The following is a 17,693-nucleotide window of genomic DNA, read 5'->3' on the forward strand; positions in this document are numbered from 1 at the left end:
AACTGCTTCAAAACGATGGTGCACTTGGCAAAAGGTTGATTTATGCGCGTTTGTCAAAACCAAAGCAAAAAATAGAAGGAAAGAAAGATGAAGCATCCAACATCATGCTTCAAACGGCGAACCATTTTTCTTGTTGCGGAGATAGAGATACACAAGCACCCGGAGCTTGGCCACCGCCGTCAAGGTAGAAGTGCACAGGAACGTATGATGAAATGTAAAATAAATTAGCCTTCATCAGCATTCCCGACGAATACGGTGCGGCGCACTCTGGTAAAAAAAGACGTACATGGTGATTTTTTAATTTTCATAACCATCTCCACAAACTGTCTGTCCCAAGAGCCGTGAGAGCCATAAGCGTTCGGGCACTGTACGCGTCTACCTGCGCTCGATCTATATGAGAAGACAAAGAACACCGGAGAGTTTGTGCTGTAAAACGGGAGCAATTATGAAAAATGGAACGTACTTCGACTGGATTTGATGGGTTTCGTGGTGTAGTACTTTACAGGTAGTGAAGAAAACAATTCCTTCTGTTGTTTTTGCACGTTATGGTAAATATTTGTGTAAGAAGAAAGCGCTGGTTATAGTTCAGACCGACCAACAATCTAATTAAACTATCTTCATTCATGTTTAATGGTATTGTACATTAGTTTAGACTATTGGAGATTTTTTGCTGTAAATCTTGGGAATGGATTTTTGGTGCCGTGACCAGGAGTTTATGTTTGAGCCTTTAAACTGCTCGATACAGCCAAACTCGCTATACATGGAAAAGCATGCTGCAATCTATGTTGTCTATTACAACTTCTGACTAGATTCTATTCGCATTCTCGAATTTTCTAAGGAAATACATCAAACATAAAGGGATTTATGAGTTTGGAATATCGGGATCAATCAATTATTTACGCCAATCGTGTTGTTGCTCACATCGAAATGGTTTTAATTTCCATTTAACTTGATTTTGCTCCCAACTCACAAACGAAAGCAACCACGGGGAAAATGTTGCAAATTGGATCGTGAAATGAAAGTGCATTTAAAAAGTAAGGAAAATAGTAACTTTTAGCAAAGGTTCTAACGATCAAAAAGTCATACACAGTAACGCCAACTAGTGATGTGAACGATACAAGCTAGGTTTTTGGTAAGCTTTTGCAACTAGTGGGACAGCGAAATATCTAACAAGCCCCCAGCACTGAACTGGTGTTCATAGTAAAAATTGAAGTTTTGAAGTGGAACAAGCCAGATAATGGAAGTGAAAATTCACCGATAGTGTGATGGTGAAGGAAAATTTAGTTCTCAGCAAATAGAGATTGCAAGGTGTAAAATCAGGGTGAGACAGCGTGACAGAATTGCAGTCTGCATTAAAGAGAAAAATGGGCAAGCCTTAAAATGCTTTTTTTTCCTTCAAGAAAACAAACAGAAAAAAGGTGGAATAAAAGATTAAGCAAAACAGAAAGCAGCTTCTAGGCAGGAAGAAAAAAAAAATAAACGGAGAAAACAAAAGCAACACAGCAAGTGAAGATAGAAAAGATAAAAAGGGTAGAACAATAAAAAAGCGTTTCGCAGTCTTCGAGAACTGTTTGTGAAGTACTGCGAAAACAGAAAAACACACACACACACAAACACACATTACCGTTGATTTCCACTTCGGATTCGTGCTGTCCTGTTTGGCGGTGTTGGGCATGTTGCGCAAAGCAGTGACGCAATTACCGCGTCAAAACCGCGGCGGGTTTTTTTTTTGTTTGTGGCGGCGTCACAGGTGTGTTGCATTATTTTGATTGCAAGTTACCAGTGGCGGTGGTGATGGTGGTGATGATGATGATGATTGTTTTAATTTTTGGCGTTGGGTTTCGAAAGAGAATGATAATATGTAAGTACAGAAAGTACACAAAGAGAAAAAAGAGAGAACGAGAAAGAGAGAAAGATAGGTAAAGAAAAAAAACAGAGCCAAAACGACGCAGACAATGTAAACGATCAAAACACGGATGTGGGACCGAACTAAACAACGCAAGGGAAAATGGTTAAAACGGTCTAAAGATGCAAATACATCGCACACACACAGCATCGCTACGGAGCGCTGGCAGTAGCAGCGGTAGCAGCAGCAACAGCGGCGTGAATGTTGTCGCAAAGTAGCTACATATGTGAGGCCGCTTTTGTGTTATACTATTTCTTGATTGTGAGGTTATGTACGCTTTTGTGGCGGATATTACGAGAGAGGGTTTGAGGGCTCTAAACCAAATGCACCAAATGGAATGCCAATTTGTAGGGTTGGAGACGAGCAGATTATTCATATAAAAACTATACCATTTAAACAATTGGAACGAAACATCGGTCTCGGAAACATATTATTACAAGAAGTATAATTACATACAATTTACACAGCGCTCAAGTTACAGAACCTGAATGGCGAGGTTGTGTAACAAAAAAGCTAACAAATTTATACACGAAAAATTTAACAAATTTACTGCCCGTTTGTTTCGCAAAATGGTTTTGATCTGTTAAGAATGTTTAAATTTAAGCATCTCATAGTAGAGAAGGGATCAAATTCATCTCTTATCTATACACTTGTAAACGAAACTCACTACTACACACACGCGCGCGCCTTTATACGTTTGAAACTCTAATGTAGAAACGCGATACGAAGTGTATGTGAAGAAACAATGAACATGTGAACCTTGAAAGTGTTTTGAGTGTAAATGTGAGAGTATATTGTAGTGCATTTGTATATTGTATTATGTTTGGCAGACGATTCCAATAGAAAAAGCTGCTTAAGCCTCTATTTTTCCTTTATTAAGCTATTTTGTAATGCTGTTTGCATACTTTAGGGCGAATTGAAGCGCCAGCACATGCAAAAGGTGTAATTACTTAGCTCATTGTTTTAAAACAATCACGCTTTGGAGCATTTTTTTAGCAACTTTTTCTACTGTAAGATGTGTTGACGAGGTGTTTATTGTGGTGTTCGGGGATGGAAATAATATTTTAGGATATTATTGAACAAAAGAAAAAAAAGAACAAAAAATGAAGCTTCAAAAACGGAACGCTTATTATCCTGTTTACTGTGGTGTTTCGCACAACTGTCATGCCCTTTTTTGTGCCCGCACTGTCTGTCGTTTGGTATTACAAATGTCAGGATAAGTAATAAAATACAGTGCCTTCGGATTCGGAGTGAAAAAAAATGGGAGCAAGTAAGAGTAAAAGCTAAGAAAAAGCTTTTTCCCCATCGCCCATTCTTGGGAGCATCGAAACGGTATATCAAACGCGTGGCGAACAGTACAATTGTTTCGTTCTGCAACACTAAAGTCGTAAGTTTAACGACCAGCAAGCAAAACTTTTGCTGCGCACTGGTGTCTTGTTTTTCTCTCCCTTTTCCGATTCGTTCCGATTTTTTAAAAGAAGTAGTAAAAAATCAGTTGACTTGACACTTGGGGTGGTTTAGGGAAGTGCGAGGATAATATTGACATTTTAAGAGGTCTGTGTTTAGGGCACTGTTTTTCACCCTCTGCAAAGGCAGCAGAAAGTTGGCAGAAGAAATAAATCCATCAAGGGTAACATTTCACGCTTACTCCGTGCCAAGCGGTAGCGTTGGTGGACAGTTTAAGGGAAAGGAAAACACTTTAAATGATGCTTCAAGGATCAAATTCGATTGAAAATCATCGAAGAGATTAAGGTTATGTTTCGATAAAGAGGTTAGCTAAACTTATTTGCCTTGACCAATTCATTTAGTTCATTTAATTTCTTCGGTATTTCCGGGTCCTTTGTGGAGTAGATAAAATGTATTATTCATTGATTTTTAGCTAAATATTTAAAGATAAGATGTATTCATTTATTTAAAATATGTTTAAACAAATGATTGTTTGTAATTGTATTGGATTTATCTCAAAGAAACTGCAAAGACTACCATCAAATACGTCTGTCTCTGACGATGAATCATGTATCTTTACCAGTCCTTTTGTTAGTGCGCCGAAGCTCATAAACAATGATATAAAAATGCACACAAAGAGAGTGATAAGCTCTTGGGGATGTGAAAAAGCTTCCAATCGTCTTGAGCATCGGAGGGTTCGATAATAATTTCAAACTTTACGTGCGCTGAACACGATGCTCCTCCTAACCAGGGACAGTGTAATGAGGAATTTAGCTTCGTTCGTATAACGTTGTTCTCACGGGAGGGAGTAACTTTTTCCCATTTAGAAACCAATATCCAGCGTGCCTGCTGGCCTTCCCCAAAAGCCACAACAAAGTGGTGTACGGTGCAGCAAGCAGCATGTTGTTTTATTGTCCTTTAGGACCTCCTGCTGGTGGGGACTCGTTTGATGGGAGTTTGATGCCATTCCGGCCACTAGCGGAAGCTGCTGCTCAGCTGCAGGTAATGGACAGCAGAAGGGTAGTATATGAGCTGTGGGGTCGTTACACGTCTCCACCTTCTGGGGCCGTTTCAAGCTGCATTCTGTACCGGAGCGCTTTAAATATTCATGGCATATATCATAATCTTTCAATCCGTTCATCCATTTAGGAGGGGCGGTGGTCCGGTTCTCCGGTAGCATAAAGAACGATGCACACACACACGGTGGCACAGGGTTGAGCTTTTCTCGTAAGGAAACCGGTGTGGTATGCAACATGCGGAATAATAAATTTATGTCACTACCAGTGCACATCTCGTGCGCCCGGTTCTTTTGTCCCGTTTCCTTACCACCACCACCACCAGGGGGAGATGGTGTGTGCATGGATAATGACGGTGCCGCTCCCTTTACAAATTCCACACGAGCGGATAAATATTGATATCTACATAAACACATACATCTACCATGGGCAGTGTGTAGACTTTTACGTTGTGCCTTCGTTCTTGCCCCGTTATTGCCTCTAAACTTCGGTTTTGTTTTTTTTGTGCACGGCTGCAGGGTTGACGGTGCAACTGGTTTAACGAGCTGGCAAATAAAACCCACCCGGTTTCGAAATCGGTCGAGAAATAATTTATCGCCCGTTGAAAAACCTACTTTCGTTCGCTTTTCCCCCTACAAAAGAAGGAAGGGGCGGGGTGGGGACCACATTTTACAAAACCCTTTTGGCCATACACGTTCTCAATATATATAGATGTAGGCAGGGTATTGGTATCGATTTAGCAGAAATGCTCTCCTGCGCCCGAAACTTTCTGGCCAACTTCGCACAGTGTGCCGTGTAGCAAACAAGGTCGGCCCGAGTTTTCCGGTCTGAATATTTTAGCAAAGCCGATTATAGGGCGTGAAACAGTTATGATACCATCGTGACCAGCATCCACCGTGCACCGACAACACCATCATCATCATCAGCAGCAACAGCAGTGTCGGCATCATCTAAGCAGAGCAACATGCAAATGCAAAGTTGCAGTTCCCTCCCCGGGCTTTCGCCCACTAGTCCGCTGGGCAAATTATTTGCAATCCGTTCCGTGCATGCGAGGAAGGAGGATGGAATACAGCAACAATTTGAAGGTCATTTGCAATTCGAATTTTCAGTGGGTCGAACCGCTTGCGTTGCGGGATGAGGACGAGTTGTGGGCCTGGGACGGAGAAGCATCTATTTCCGGGCATAATTTAGCACAATGTGACCGATGTGGAATTTTAGGCGAATGGAGATTCTTTAATTCTTTGTCATGAATGGAGAATGGAATGGAGAATGGAGAATGAATGGAGCGAATGGAGATTCTTTATTGTCATGATTTACCAACAAAATGGCAATTAATCTCACAGATGGCGTTAGTACGTCCTTGCTGACGCTTAACAAGCGCCTGAAGGTATGCAAAGGGTCGTTTGTGTCGGTTTTTGAACGATACTGGTCAGTTAAATTTTACAATAAGTAAAATTAGACTAATTTAAAAGAATTTAATTTTTCTGAATTGCGTTAAAAATCTTTTAAATTAAAGATAAATTTATTTCTCCCTAACAATATTATAAAACAAGGCATATTTTACTCTTTATAGTATTTCTATGTTTTTAGGCTCGATATCAATAATAGCGATAAAAGTATGTTGATACCAATAAGAAAAACAAGGCAATTGGAATCGTACCGTTCCTGGCTAAAACGGTTCCGGGTCAACGGCTTGCTTTTTGATGCTCACCGTTCAAGGGTCTACTTATAAAACATGCAAATCCCTCAATCATTGGGACCATCGTGGCAACGAATGCACGTTGCCTGCCCGTTTGATTTTCGCTTCAAAATGATTGCAAAAGTCTGCTAAAAATGAAGTAGTCAGTCCGCGCCAGGTGGAGCGTAAATCCACCCGTATCCCTCCCTCCATGATTTAGCACAAGAACGTCTTGTGTGACCGACGGTGTTTCGCATGTTTTCGTCATTGGCCCCGATTTTACCCCCTGCTTCTGTTTACCCACTAACGGCCAATGTCCGATCTGACCCACATTAACCGACCGTGTGTCGATACTCGCACCTCCCCTTTATGATTCCATCTTCACAAAGAAATGTGCATGCGAGCCGGCGAACAGTTTTGCGGCGCCATTCGTTCCAGCGCTTGGGCAGTTGTTTATCCAGCTCCCTTTGCACCTGCACACTCTTTTATGCTTTATCGGTAGTGCGGAGCCAGCATAGAAAGTCATCCAGTGGAATGAGAATGGGTAAGGGACCGCCCGGCTTAGGTTTCGCGAGCACTCGCGGCCACAGCAGCAGCAATGCGCTAAACACTGCGTAAAAATGCAGCGGGCCGCTCTCGGGAGGCTGAACGGAGGCCGTCGATCAGCCAATTGTCGAGCCTGCTGTATCATTGATGTATTGCTGGTAGAGCCACACGGTGTGGGAAGGCGGGAAATAGAGCCGCTGACAGACGTTTTTCAGCGTGTGCACAATTGCGCTGCGGACGTGTTTTCGCATGTCAAGCTGGCAGGCGCGCTGCGATCGATCGGAATGGTGCGTTTTGATTGGGAAAAAGGTACACAATAAGAGAGAGAGTGCATGAGACTGTCAGTTTTTTGGGGGATGAGACGCATCATGAGAAGTTCTGAAGCTAATTCATTAGAAGTTCGATTTAAGGTATGGATCGTATGACTTTAAACGAATGTCCTAATTTAAAATGATAAAAGTAAGAGAGTTGTATAGACACTTTTGTTATTGCAAATGATTGGAACAATGAATCGAAACTTAAATTTAAAAGCAATAAGAGAATGAAACATCGTTTTGGAAACCTTTGTGTACATTTAAGGCAACAAAAACACTAAAAATGAATGAAAATATCCCCCAAGAAGGAAAGGTGGAAATTTTAATCTCAAGCGCACTTGTTCGAATATTCTCCAAAACTTGTGGTAAATTGTTCGACAATGGCAAACCGCATGGCGCATGATAAAAGAAACATTCTTTTGTACGGTTCCCTCTTTTTCCACGCTTCGTTTGCTCATTTAACGTATCCCTTACCTTTGCACAGGGCACAGGAAAGGGCATGGGAAGCAGCACAGCTGTCCATTGGTTGGTGTTCGTAATTGCTGCAATTGAAATGCAATTATGTTTATTGCTTTGAGGCTTCCGATAATCAGGGTCTTTTTACCACTGTCCCACAGAGCGGGAAACGGTGAGAAAAGTAAAAATGGGAAAAACCATCACACCCCGTGCCGATGGTTGTGTGAGTTCAATTGGCGAGATAAGAGTGTGACTGGGAGGTGTGTGTCATTTTAAGTACTTCATTACCTTTGCTCGATTAATTTGGTTATTAGCGTGGCACCGGCTTTTAAATACTTGCGTTTCGAGTTGAACGCCTCAGTTCAATGAGTGTTCATTATGAAACGAAAGAGGAGAGAAATTCATTCCATTTCAATCACCCTTTAAATGTACATATGAAGTTCGCGTGCCAAGCAGGGCAGGGGTTGTATAGCACGGCAACAAAAAGGCTTTCGATAAAAATAGACTTTATTTTTGGAAGAGCGGGTTAGCAAAAAACACAAAAAAGGCGTTCGAAAGATCAACAGCAATATCGTTTCGTGGAGCGTGTGTTTCTCATTTCCCAGCAAATCTTCACCATCGATAAACCTTAGCTCCACTTAGCAGAAACACACACACACACGCTCTCACACCACATCGCCACACCAGAAAGTCGACTGTTCCGACGAGAACGGAAGCTAATAATGAAGAGGCGTCTTTCGTTGCTGGTAAGCCGTCCGGGTGGGCCGGGTACGGTTAATCAATGGTGCGCGGCTTTCGGCAGGCTTGTTTGATTTGCTTCCATTCGCTCTTCGCTTCCAAAAACCAATCCCAACCACCTGCCCGTGGTGAATCGATGACGTGCCATCCCGGAACGTACCACCACGACCACACCCCGAACAAAAGGAAAATAGCGCCTTCCGAACAAAGCAAACGAATCGTGTGTGTGAATGGGAGAAGCATCCGTAGGATATCGCCTATCGGTTTGCTGGTTAGTCAGGGAAGGTTTCCTCTACTCATCACACTAACAATTGCACGACGAACACATTCGGTTGATGCGCAGGGAGGGAGTGAGTGTTTATTTTTCTATCGCGTCTAGCTCCTTAATTTAGACGATATAGAGCGAAGAATTGTGTGGTTTGTGAGCAGAGGGAGAGAGAAAAAAAAGGCAGTGGAGCTTAAATCGTACGGAACTGGGTACGAACTAAAGCGCCGAAATGAAGCGCCCGGAAGACGGTTCAAGATGCGCTTGATTAATGAGTGCCTCGTCGTGGTGGCTTTGGACAGGCAAGGATGGTGAGAATGTATGTAGAAGCTTTTCTTTCCTTTTATTTTGTTCAAATGAAAGTGATCGTTTCGCTCTTTGGACAGGCCGAATATATTGCCGGACGATTTAATCAGTTGTGCGATTATGTTGAAGGGCAAAAACTTCAGAGGCTGTCATTATTACTTGAACAGATAATTGTTTTACGGGTTAAGGAGAGTTTCAAACACAAGCTCAGATGTTTAGGAGTTTCGGGATGCATTCCATCACATCAAATCTTTTGATGTAGATTAAACAAGGGATGTAAAGCCTGTATTGCGTGCGGCATATTTAACTGAAGCCAAACATCATGCTTATTTGAAAACAAATAGGAAAGCAAAACTATGTTGAATTAGGCATACAAAATCTGTACTTTTATAATCTCTGTATACCATGAGGCGCAATATTTAGTGTTTTTTGCACCAATTATTATTGGTTGGTTGTTAGACAGACTTTGGCTTTTTCCCCAAAAAAAAAAAAAAAGGAAAACCATTGTTAAAGTTAAAAGCCAAATACGAATCTTTTTCCATTATACGACCAGGAAATGGTTTCGTTTTGCATTCTAAGGATAAAATAGCAGCAAATAAATCACGTCTTTTAATGGAAATTGACCAACATTGTGTAATAAATGGTTCACCCTTTAAAAGGAAGGTACCCTTGGTTTTGTTTTTATCCCCATTATTAGCCCAAACACACACACACACACCTGGATTTTCACTTAACCATGTACAACAAATTACACTTTAAGAGTTTTGCTATCTGCCATTTAGCTTAGAAACATTAAGCGTAAAGTAAAACAATGCATCGCCCCCGCTTTTGTCCTGTTCACCAGGAAACCGGAAGGAAATGGGTACGGGTAAGGGATTTTTGTTTGTTTGCTTTTCTACCTTTCCCGGAACGGTTTCCTTCTGCGAAGGTAAAGGTTTGTTTTGCGCCCTATTTTTTCCCACTCACTGAAGCGATTTATCCTTTTTCATATTCATCTTATTAATGAGGTTGATATTGAGTGTTCGTCCCGTGGTCTTTCTAGTAAGAAAAAAAAACATAACTGCACAGCACAAGTGGGAGGGAATGGTAAATAAACACAAACAAGGACGTGTCACAATGCACGAAAAAGGCAGGAAATAAGGAAAGAAAATAATATGAAAGTGTAACACACAGAGTGTCGTCATGTTCACCTGCCTCACAACACCAATACAACACAAAAGGGATACAAAAGAAGGAGGAAAGGGTGAAAACGTACAAAAGGGAAAACAAAACAGGAAACGAGTTTGCATAAACATTGCTCTTCTCACCCTACCAACGCACACTTCCTCTCGCCCGGATGCATTATGCGATTTAACCATCAGCGCGACGAGCTGCTGCCGTCCACCGTTCGCCGTTTTGTGGTGCATTTTCCGGGCGGATGAAAATGCAATAATAGCCACCCTGGAACAGAACGTGTCCGTGTGTCAAGCGGATGCAACGCAATGCACACAAATTGCATCCGTGCAGGAAAGTAGCATCATCGCGAGTGTGTGTGTGTATTTGCTCCCGCTGTATGTACAATGGAGAGCAGGTATCAATCGGGTTTGTTTAAATACGGCCACGGATCGTAGGCACGGTTTCCCCAAACCGATTCGTGCTATTTGCGTGGCCACACTTTTTCACACTTTCACGACACCGCATGGGATGAGAATGTTGTCCCGTTTTTCCCGACCCACAGCGAGGGCGAGGCGTTTTGCACAAGAGTTTCACGTAGCATTGTGCCAAACAACCGAGCGCGGATGGTGGAAAACATCATGCGAAATGGATTGCATACACATTCCGCCCGCGGGAGGCAGCTGTGAAAGCGAACTTGCCTTACTTCTCCCCCCTTTTTACCCACCCCCCTTCGGGATATAGACACAAACCCCCTTGCGCAGTAGAAGGATTAGAGCCTGTCGGACGGGGGAACGGCTGCATCAACGCGTACGCTTGTGTGAATATTGTTGTGTTCACCGGACGGACACGGTATGGCACATTGTGGTCGCCGATGCCGAAACCGGTGTGTGCTTGTGTGTGTTTATCCCTCGCTCTCTTGGGCCGGACGAACCGGACCAGACGTCAAGCAGAGCAATCCATTTTCCTGTGTACCGGGATGCTCAACGGATTGCTCCCCTTTTTTTCAATTTACCCATTGCCACTTTATTTTCGTGCTATCGATTCCCTTTGATAATATGCGCGCGCGCTGGCTAAAAGGGATATATGCGGGTCGAAGGGAGGATTTAGGAGCAAATGAGGTCATCAAACCAAGGTGTGTGCAGGACGGCACCGCCGGGGGGATTGGCAAAGGTGCATTCGGAAGGAAATTGAATGTGAGAGGGAAAAATAAGGTCGAGTTAATGTGTCTGTGGGTGTTTGCGTGTGTGGGAAGGTTTTATGTGTTTATCGTTTTGCATGTTTGTGCTAGCACCAACGGGTGCCGTGTTGTGCGTGTAGCTGTGTATGTGTTTGTTTATTCGCGGCGTATGCGAGACGAACGCTGACGCAAAGCGGAAACTGCGCTCTTATCCGTTCGACGGTTTGCCACCTTCAAGGCTGCCACTACAAAGTACTCTCTAGCTCGCAATTTTGAAGAGTGGCTACTAAAGGCTACGGCTAGTACGATTTTTTTTTCTGTTTCTGATCGAGAACGATCAACTCTATACATAAACACGCGAATAGAGCGAGAGAGAGAGAGAGAGAGTTGGGTGAGACATTTGGTCCCCTTGCAACGTACCTGCACACTGTCACACTCGTTCCAGGTCTGGAGGCGCGGTTTGTGCTTTTCCTTCTCGTCCCGGGCGGCGTTCGTGGCGGCACCGGCCGACGCTTCCGTCGATATCCAGATCAGGTTGCCCTTCGGCTGACTGATGACGATGAACGCATGCTTACCTGGTGGAACGTCGTGCTGCATGGTGGAGATGGAGACAACGGGGAGGGAGGAACGGGAGGAAGAGTTAATTAGTACATTCGTATTATCTTTTCATTATTGCTGTTTCCTGCGGAACCGCATGTGTCCTGTGGTTCAATTAGTAGATGCATGTGTTTGCAGTTTACTAGCAATTGAATAGGGCAGAGTTTTTGTTTTCATTTGGTGTTTGGGGAAATGATCTGTCTGATGATGATTCTTTCTAGTGATGGGGAAAAAATTAAGTTTTCGTTGCAATCGATTCCGGATCAGGTAGGTAGGTACCGTAGGTCTGGAATCAGTTTGCGGAATCGATTCTGGAATCGAATTTAAAATCAGAATTAGCACGAGAATCGGCTCCGTAATAGGTTCCGAAATCAGAATACCCAATTGACATTTTCGAGCCCGAATAACCGGGAATTCGAACAAAGTCTCTTAAACTGGAGCCTTAAATTTTCCTTAAACTGCACCAGTTTATGGGAATTTAGAAAAAAAAAGTCCTTTAAAATCAACCGTGATGCGGATTTTTCGTTGCTTTCTTCTAGATTCGCTAGGAAATGTTGTTTTTCATCAAAAACCAAAGCTATCAATGTAAAATTACCTCGACGGCATCGTTCATCAAAAGAAGAAAGTCCAATTTACGAACACACTAAAACTTGGGGCTATCAACACACTTGATCACAAACATATCCACAATTTCAGGCGTATCAAGTACTAATCGAGCAGATATGGAAAAACAATGTCAAGCAAATGTCACTTGTGTAGGCTTCGAAATCGGAGTCGATTTCGCTATCTTCACAAGAGTAGACGTTTGGATCCAATGATGCTACGTATTGATAACCGATACTTGTAAAGGATTCTTGCAGACTCCCGGATTGGTTTCGCTTCTGAAACTTCTTATTTCAATTCAAGAACTGATTCTCATTCTGGAGCTAATTCCAATTATGGAATCAATTCTGATTCCTTTTCCGGTGCTAATTGCGTTTCCCAGCTTGACTTCGATTTCGGATTTGGAGTCGATTTAGGAATTGGTTCAAAGTCGACTCCGGAATCGGTTTTTGAGTCTACTCCGGGATCGGCTTCAAAATCGGCTCTGAAATTGGCTCCAAAATCGGCTCCGGAATCCGCTCCTGAATCGGCTCCGGAATCCGCTCCCGAATCGGCTCCCGAATCGGCTTTAGAATCGGCTCTGGTATTGATTCCAAACATTAAATCGGGTAGGTCCGATTCCGAGCACCCTGCACTAGTTCTTTCCTTATATTGATTGGAATAGTTGACTTGTTTTGGGTTTTGTTATGGTAAGATGATTGAAACGGCTGTTGAAAATAGTATGTTTTATTAAACTAACGGCCACTTTTAAAGTTTATTTTAAATTCTCATACCTATCATTCAATGTTTTGTAATATTTTTATCGTTCAAAAATGAAAGCATTTTATTGCAGCAATAGAAGATTTTTAAAATGATTTTTCATCCGTTTTACATATGATAACTTTAAAGCATTTCATTTGTTACATAAATGTACTTTCGGTCATTAGAAACAGATAGAGGATGTAGGTAATTGTTTGAATTTTTGTTTGAATTTTTGATAGCATAAAGTTGTTTAGTTCTTTTAATTTTTGATAGTTTTTTAATTGATCGTAATCTGCGAATGTCTCCACAACATACAAACTACCTTCCCATCTATACATATTAACAGTTTCTAGACTGATAGTGTTCAAAAACCATTTTCCATATTTCCTGTCTGATGTATTTCTCGTTGACAATACTAAAAACCCAAAACAAAAATGTGCCATTAACCGTTAATAGGATTGAACTGTAAAATAAATGCAATAAAACCAAAGCCCCCGCCCAGAGCAGCTTCCCGCTCTTACACGGTTATTACCCTTTCAACGGTGACCAATTTCCACCCATTAATGAGCGTCCAGCTTAAGTACCGCGCCGCGCAAAACAATAGCATGATCATTTAATGAAAGTAATGCCACGATGGCTTTTTCTTCCCCAACCAAAAAGGCCCAACGCTCCGTATTGCTTTCACCCTCTTTCCCATTGTACCGGCCAGGTAGTGTAGGGATTATGAGATATTTCCCACCCGAAATGGGATTAGTTTTAACGCGCGCCCATTGCCTGCCGTGCCCGTGTGCTGCCCCTTGTGCGCGGCATAATCATTTTATTAGGCCATCAAATTGTCACCCGGACGCAGGGGTTTGGGGCACGAAAGGGGAAAGCTCTAAATCAAATGGCTCCACTGGCACTGGCTCTGTCGCTGGAGAAGAGCGCCGGCGTGTTCGGGTAACGCGGACGGGGCAGTTTTCATTCCCATAATCCACCCAAGCGCCAGCCGTAATCATAATCATCAGCATCGGATCATCAAACGGATTGGGCTTTTACGGACGATGATCCATAATCCGCTGTTTTTTTGGTCTTGCTGGGTACCGACTGTCCGGGACATGCTGTGACATCATGTTTGGATGAGACATTTCTCCGTAAATAGAGCGAGAGAGATAGAGAGAAAGAGAGAGAGAGAGAGAATGAAAAAACGGCATCCCTTCAAAGGCAAGGAGCGTACTAATTATGGTAGAATTTATGTTTATCCAACTCATTTCAATGATCAGGAGAGTTTAGCTTTGCACTCTCTCACTCTTTCTCTCTTCCCTCCTCTCCGGACATGGATGCCGTTGCAAGCGAGGACGATAATAACGCGATGGTGGACGAGCGTGCGGACCCGAAACGACCAGAGCCCGGTCGGTGTTTGTTTGTGCCGCTAGTTTAATTAAATTTCATCTGCAATACGTTCTGCAAAATTCATCAACGTTTATAAAATTCATTAAAAGTTCCACGGTGCTACTTGCTGGCGCTGCTGCTGCTGTAGGGACCTTTTACCCTTGTCGACAACCGGGTACATACATACATCTGACCAGACACTTCCAGAACAGGGCGCTCTCTTCATCACCTCGAGTGCGGCAACCTTTTGGCCAGGGCACGTACATCAGAGCCTGACAGAGGATGACATGGTGAAAGCCAGGTAAGAGCCAACCGTCGCCAGTGTCACCCAGCACTTCTGGGTGAAAGAGTGACTTTTAATGGTGCTTTAATTGCTAAGTAAAATATTGAACCCTAATCAGTTGACCGGAGCAGCGGGAAGGTGGGTAGACAAGCAGACAAAGTAGTAGTAGTAGTAGCGGACGTTTACCCCTTCACAGGGCTAGACGATGAGTGGTAATCGTTGAGCGAAAGGGGGTAGACAGACACCTTACCTGCCGGTAGAAAGGTAAAGCGTTCTTGCTGTTTCCATCATCGTAAGAAACACAGAGGCAGGAAGTGAAGCACCGTCATCTTAGATCGAGATGAAGCCATTATGGAAATGGCAAGCGGCAAGTGGTGGCAAGAACAATGTGGTAACTGGTTTCGGGAAAATTGCCTCAACAGGCGAAACGATTTAATCCCAATTAGTCGCCAGCCATGTCGGGCCAGGCATCGCTACCGAGAATGGCTGTCGCTGACCATTTCTCAGGACGGTCGTTGTCTGGTGGGTCTGATCGCACGTGTGCATGGTCGCTGCCGGGAAAGTATGGCAAATAATTTGCTGAAAAGTATTCCTGGCGCCATCTCTGATTCTCGGCGTAAGATGAAAGCAGCATTTTGTTTAAAAAGGTGGAGCGCCACAAAATCTTACGCAACTTCAAAGGGACATTTTGCGCTCGCCGCTTTATCTGAACCTTGTCATCCGCAACCGGTTAATCGAGTAAACAAAGTATTACGGGGCGCAAAGTGTGCAAACGGAGCACGTTTGGGAAATTAGATTTCGAACAAAGCGAAGCAAAAACTGATCGGCTCGTATTGATTCGGCCGATGCTTTCTTTTGTGTTGCTGAGGGAATCACATTAAAGCAGTACAAGCACCGCTTGAGCTTGATTGGTCCAGATAAAGCTGGGCAGATTATATACCATTGCTTCCCGTTCAAACTCATTAACTGAAAGCTAAGCCTATGCAATTAAGGATTTATCCTTATGGGCAGGGCAGTAAACAATGGCATTGCTGTAACGAGATAGCGCAATTTGTTCTGTTATTGATAAAGAAAACTAATCGTTTGCTATCTTTGCCATGAAATGTTGAATGAAATCATAACGAAGAGTTTTACGTTCCTCGAATAAATGTTCGATTACATTCAAATCATTCGTGAGTTGATTAACTTTATATGCAACCTATTACTGTTACCTATTACCTATTACTGGAGCTGGGTTAATTGACCATTTTTCCAGTAATAATCAAAGAATCTACGGCCTTTGAAAGTACACGAGGTTCGGAATAATCCGGTAGACTCCACGTGACTTTTAATAACTCAGGATGTCTTTTGTATAGCCGGTATTGGATGTGCATCGCTCTTCTAGGTGCTGGTGCGTTTGAAAGAACGATTTTAAAGGTTCTGTAATTGCGTCGCATTACTTTGGTGTTTTAGATCAATACCTCATTTGAAACACGTTCGGACTGATCTGCAAAAATCCTGATTCATTCCAACTCATCAGGAGACGTTTGGAATAATCCGAACTAATCCGGATTACACAACACTACTGGGAACTCCCAGTAGGTTTTCATATCTCTTATAGAGTGAGTTGAAGATGTTCTATCACATTCGTTATAAATCAATCGAGGGTACTGAGTGATTATTCATACCATATTTCTTAGAATTGAGCTTCTAGTCTCTATTGGAGATGATATCACTACTTTACTAAGAGCATTGCACTTACAGGCTTGATTCGCAGCACAATGATGAGGTCATCGTTCTGATCATTCAATGATGAACTCTAGGCTCTTAGTTTGTGAAAATTTCAAAGAAGTCGTGATGGATTTGGTCACACTCTGTTGCATATGACAATTCCAGACCAATCAGATCCATAGCGTATGCCAAAATCCCAATGACTTATAGAAGAAGTATCACGAGATCTTAATATTGAATACACTCAAATAGATGTTCGAAAAGGTGACAAATTGACCAACTTTGTTTGTTTGAGCTATTTGTTCATTGAAACATCTAAATATTGAGCCAAGTCTAAGAGGACCTCTAGATAGGACATAGCTCTTTATGATACATTATGATTGTAACAAAATCACGGAGCTTTTTAATTTTATAATTAAAACTTTGGCACTTTTTCATTCCTTCAAAACTTCCCCTAACATCTTCGTGCTAAATATCAGATCCAAAAGTTTCACTGCAATTATCCAACTAATTAAGTTTTTGGACACACCGAGCAAGGCGTCATAATTCATTGCTTGGTTCATTCATTTCATTCAGCTGCTAGCAATAATAAATCCCGCCGCCCGTTTCCATACCGATAGCAATTCCCAACCACAAACACTTACCTGCCTAACGGCGAAATAGCACGTCAGATTCCTGGGATAGATGCCGGGAAAGTTGGGCGACTGCAGACGGCACACCTTCTTGTCGCAGTTGGTGAATATACGCGAGCAGAACGTACCCTGCATGAGATCGCCTGCGGAAATAGTACGAAACGCAACAAAACAATCAATACCCTACAGAGCGGGGGGGGGGGGGGACAAAGGGTCCTGACGGCCACGCTGATGACGTTTCGTCACGTCATCGACTGGGCGACACGCGACACGCCACTTACCCAGGTAGTACTGCGGTTCGGTGTAGTTGAGCGGCTGCTTCCGGGGGCTGCCCGGGCCCAGCGGGCTCCAGCCGTCGGTGGAACCGTTCAGCCGGCCAAACATTGACCCACCGGCCGCGGGTCCACCACGCTGCAGCATTCCTCCGCCACCCGCCCGCGTCATGTTGTCGTAGGTCGTCGGGTACGGCAGATCGTTTGCACCGAGCGAAACCATCCGATTGCGCTGCTGTCCCGCGCCCAGCCCGCCCGCCTCCTGGTACGTCTGGTGCTCCGAGTGTGCGGTCGAGTTGGTAAAGTCCTCGATCAGCGGATAGTTCGGGATGTACGTGACGTTCGTCCACGGTGGGATGTACTCGTGCCGGTGGCCCCCGTACCGGACGACCGCACTGGCACGGGACAGCATTTTGTACTGTATCCGGAAGTCGAAGTTGTAACCGCTCTGGTCACGCGACAGCCTGCGAAGAGAGGCGGG

General features: G+C 43.4%; 1 protein-coding gene across 3 annotated transcripts in view; it reads right to left on the bottom strand.

Moving 5' to 3' along the window:
* The window catches only part of LOC120898461, a 136,917-nt gene that overhangs the window by 18,487 nt on the left and 100,737 nt on the right, over positions 1-17,693 (bottom strand). For 2 of the 3 annotated variants that reach the window (XM_040304358.1, XM_040304357.1), the window contains 4 exons: positions 17,222-17,676; positions 16,953-17,083; positions 11,424-11,594; positions 1,625-1,654 (listed from right to left, as the gene is read on the bottom strand). In XM_040304358.1, coding sequence (XP_040160292.1) covers positions 1,625-1,654; positions 11,424-11,594; positions 16,953-17,083; positions 17,222-17,676 — 787 coding nt within the window. The remainder of the gene's footprint in view (positions 1-1,624; positions 1,655-11,423; positions 11,595-16,952; positions 17,084-17,221; positions 17,677-17,693) is intronic. The other variant, XM_040304359.1, reaches the window with a different exon arrangement.

This window comes from Anopheles arabiensis, chromosome 2 (genome assembly GCF_016920715.1).
Source record: "Anopheles arabiensis isolate DONGOLA chromosome 2, AaraD3, whole genome shotgun sequence".
In the NCBI taxonomy this organism is placed as follows: Eukaryota; Metazoa; Arthropoda; class Insecta; order Diptera; family Culicidae; genus Anopheles; species Anopheles arabiensis.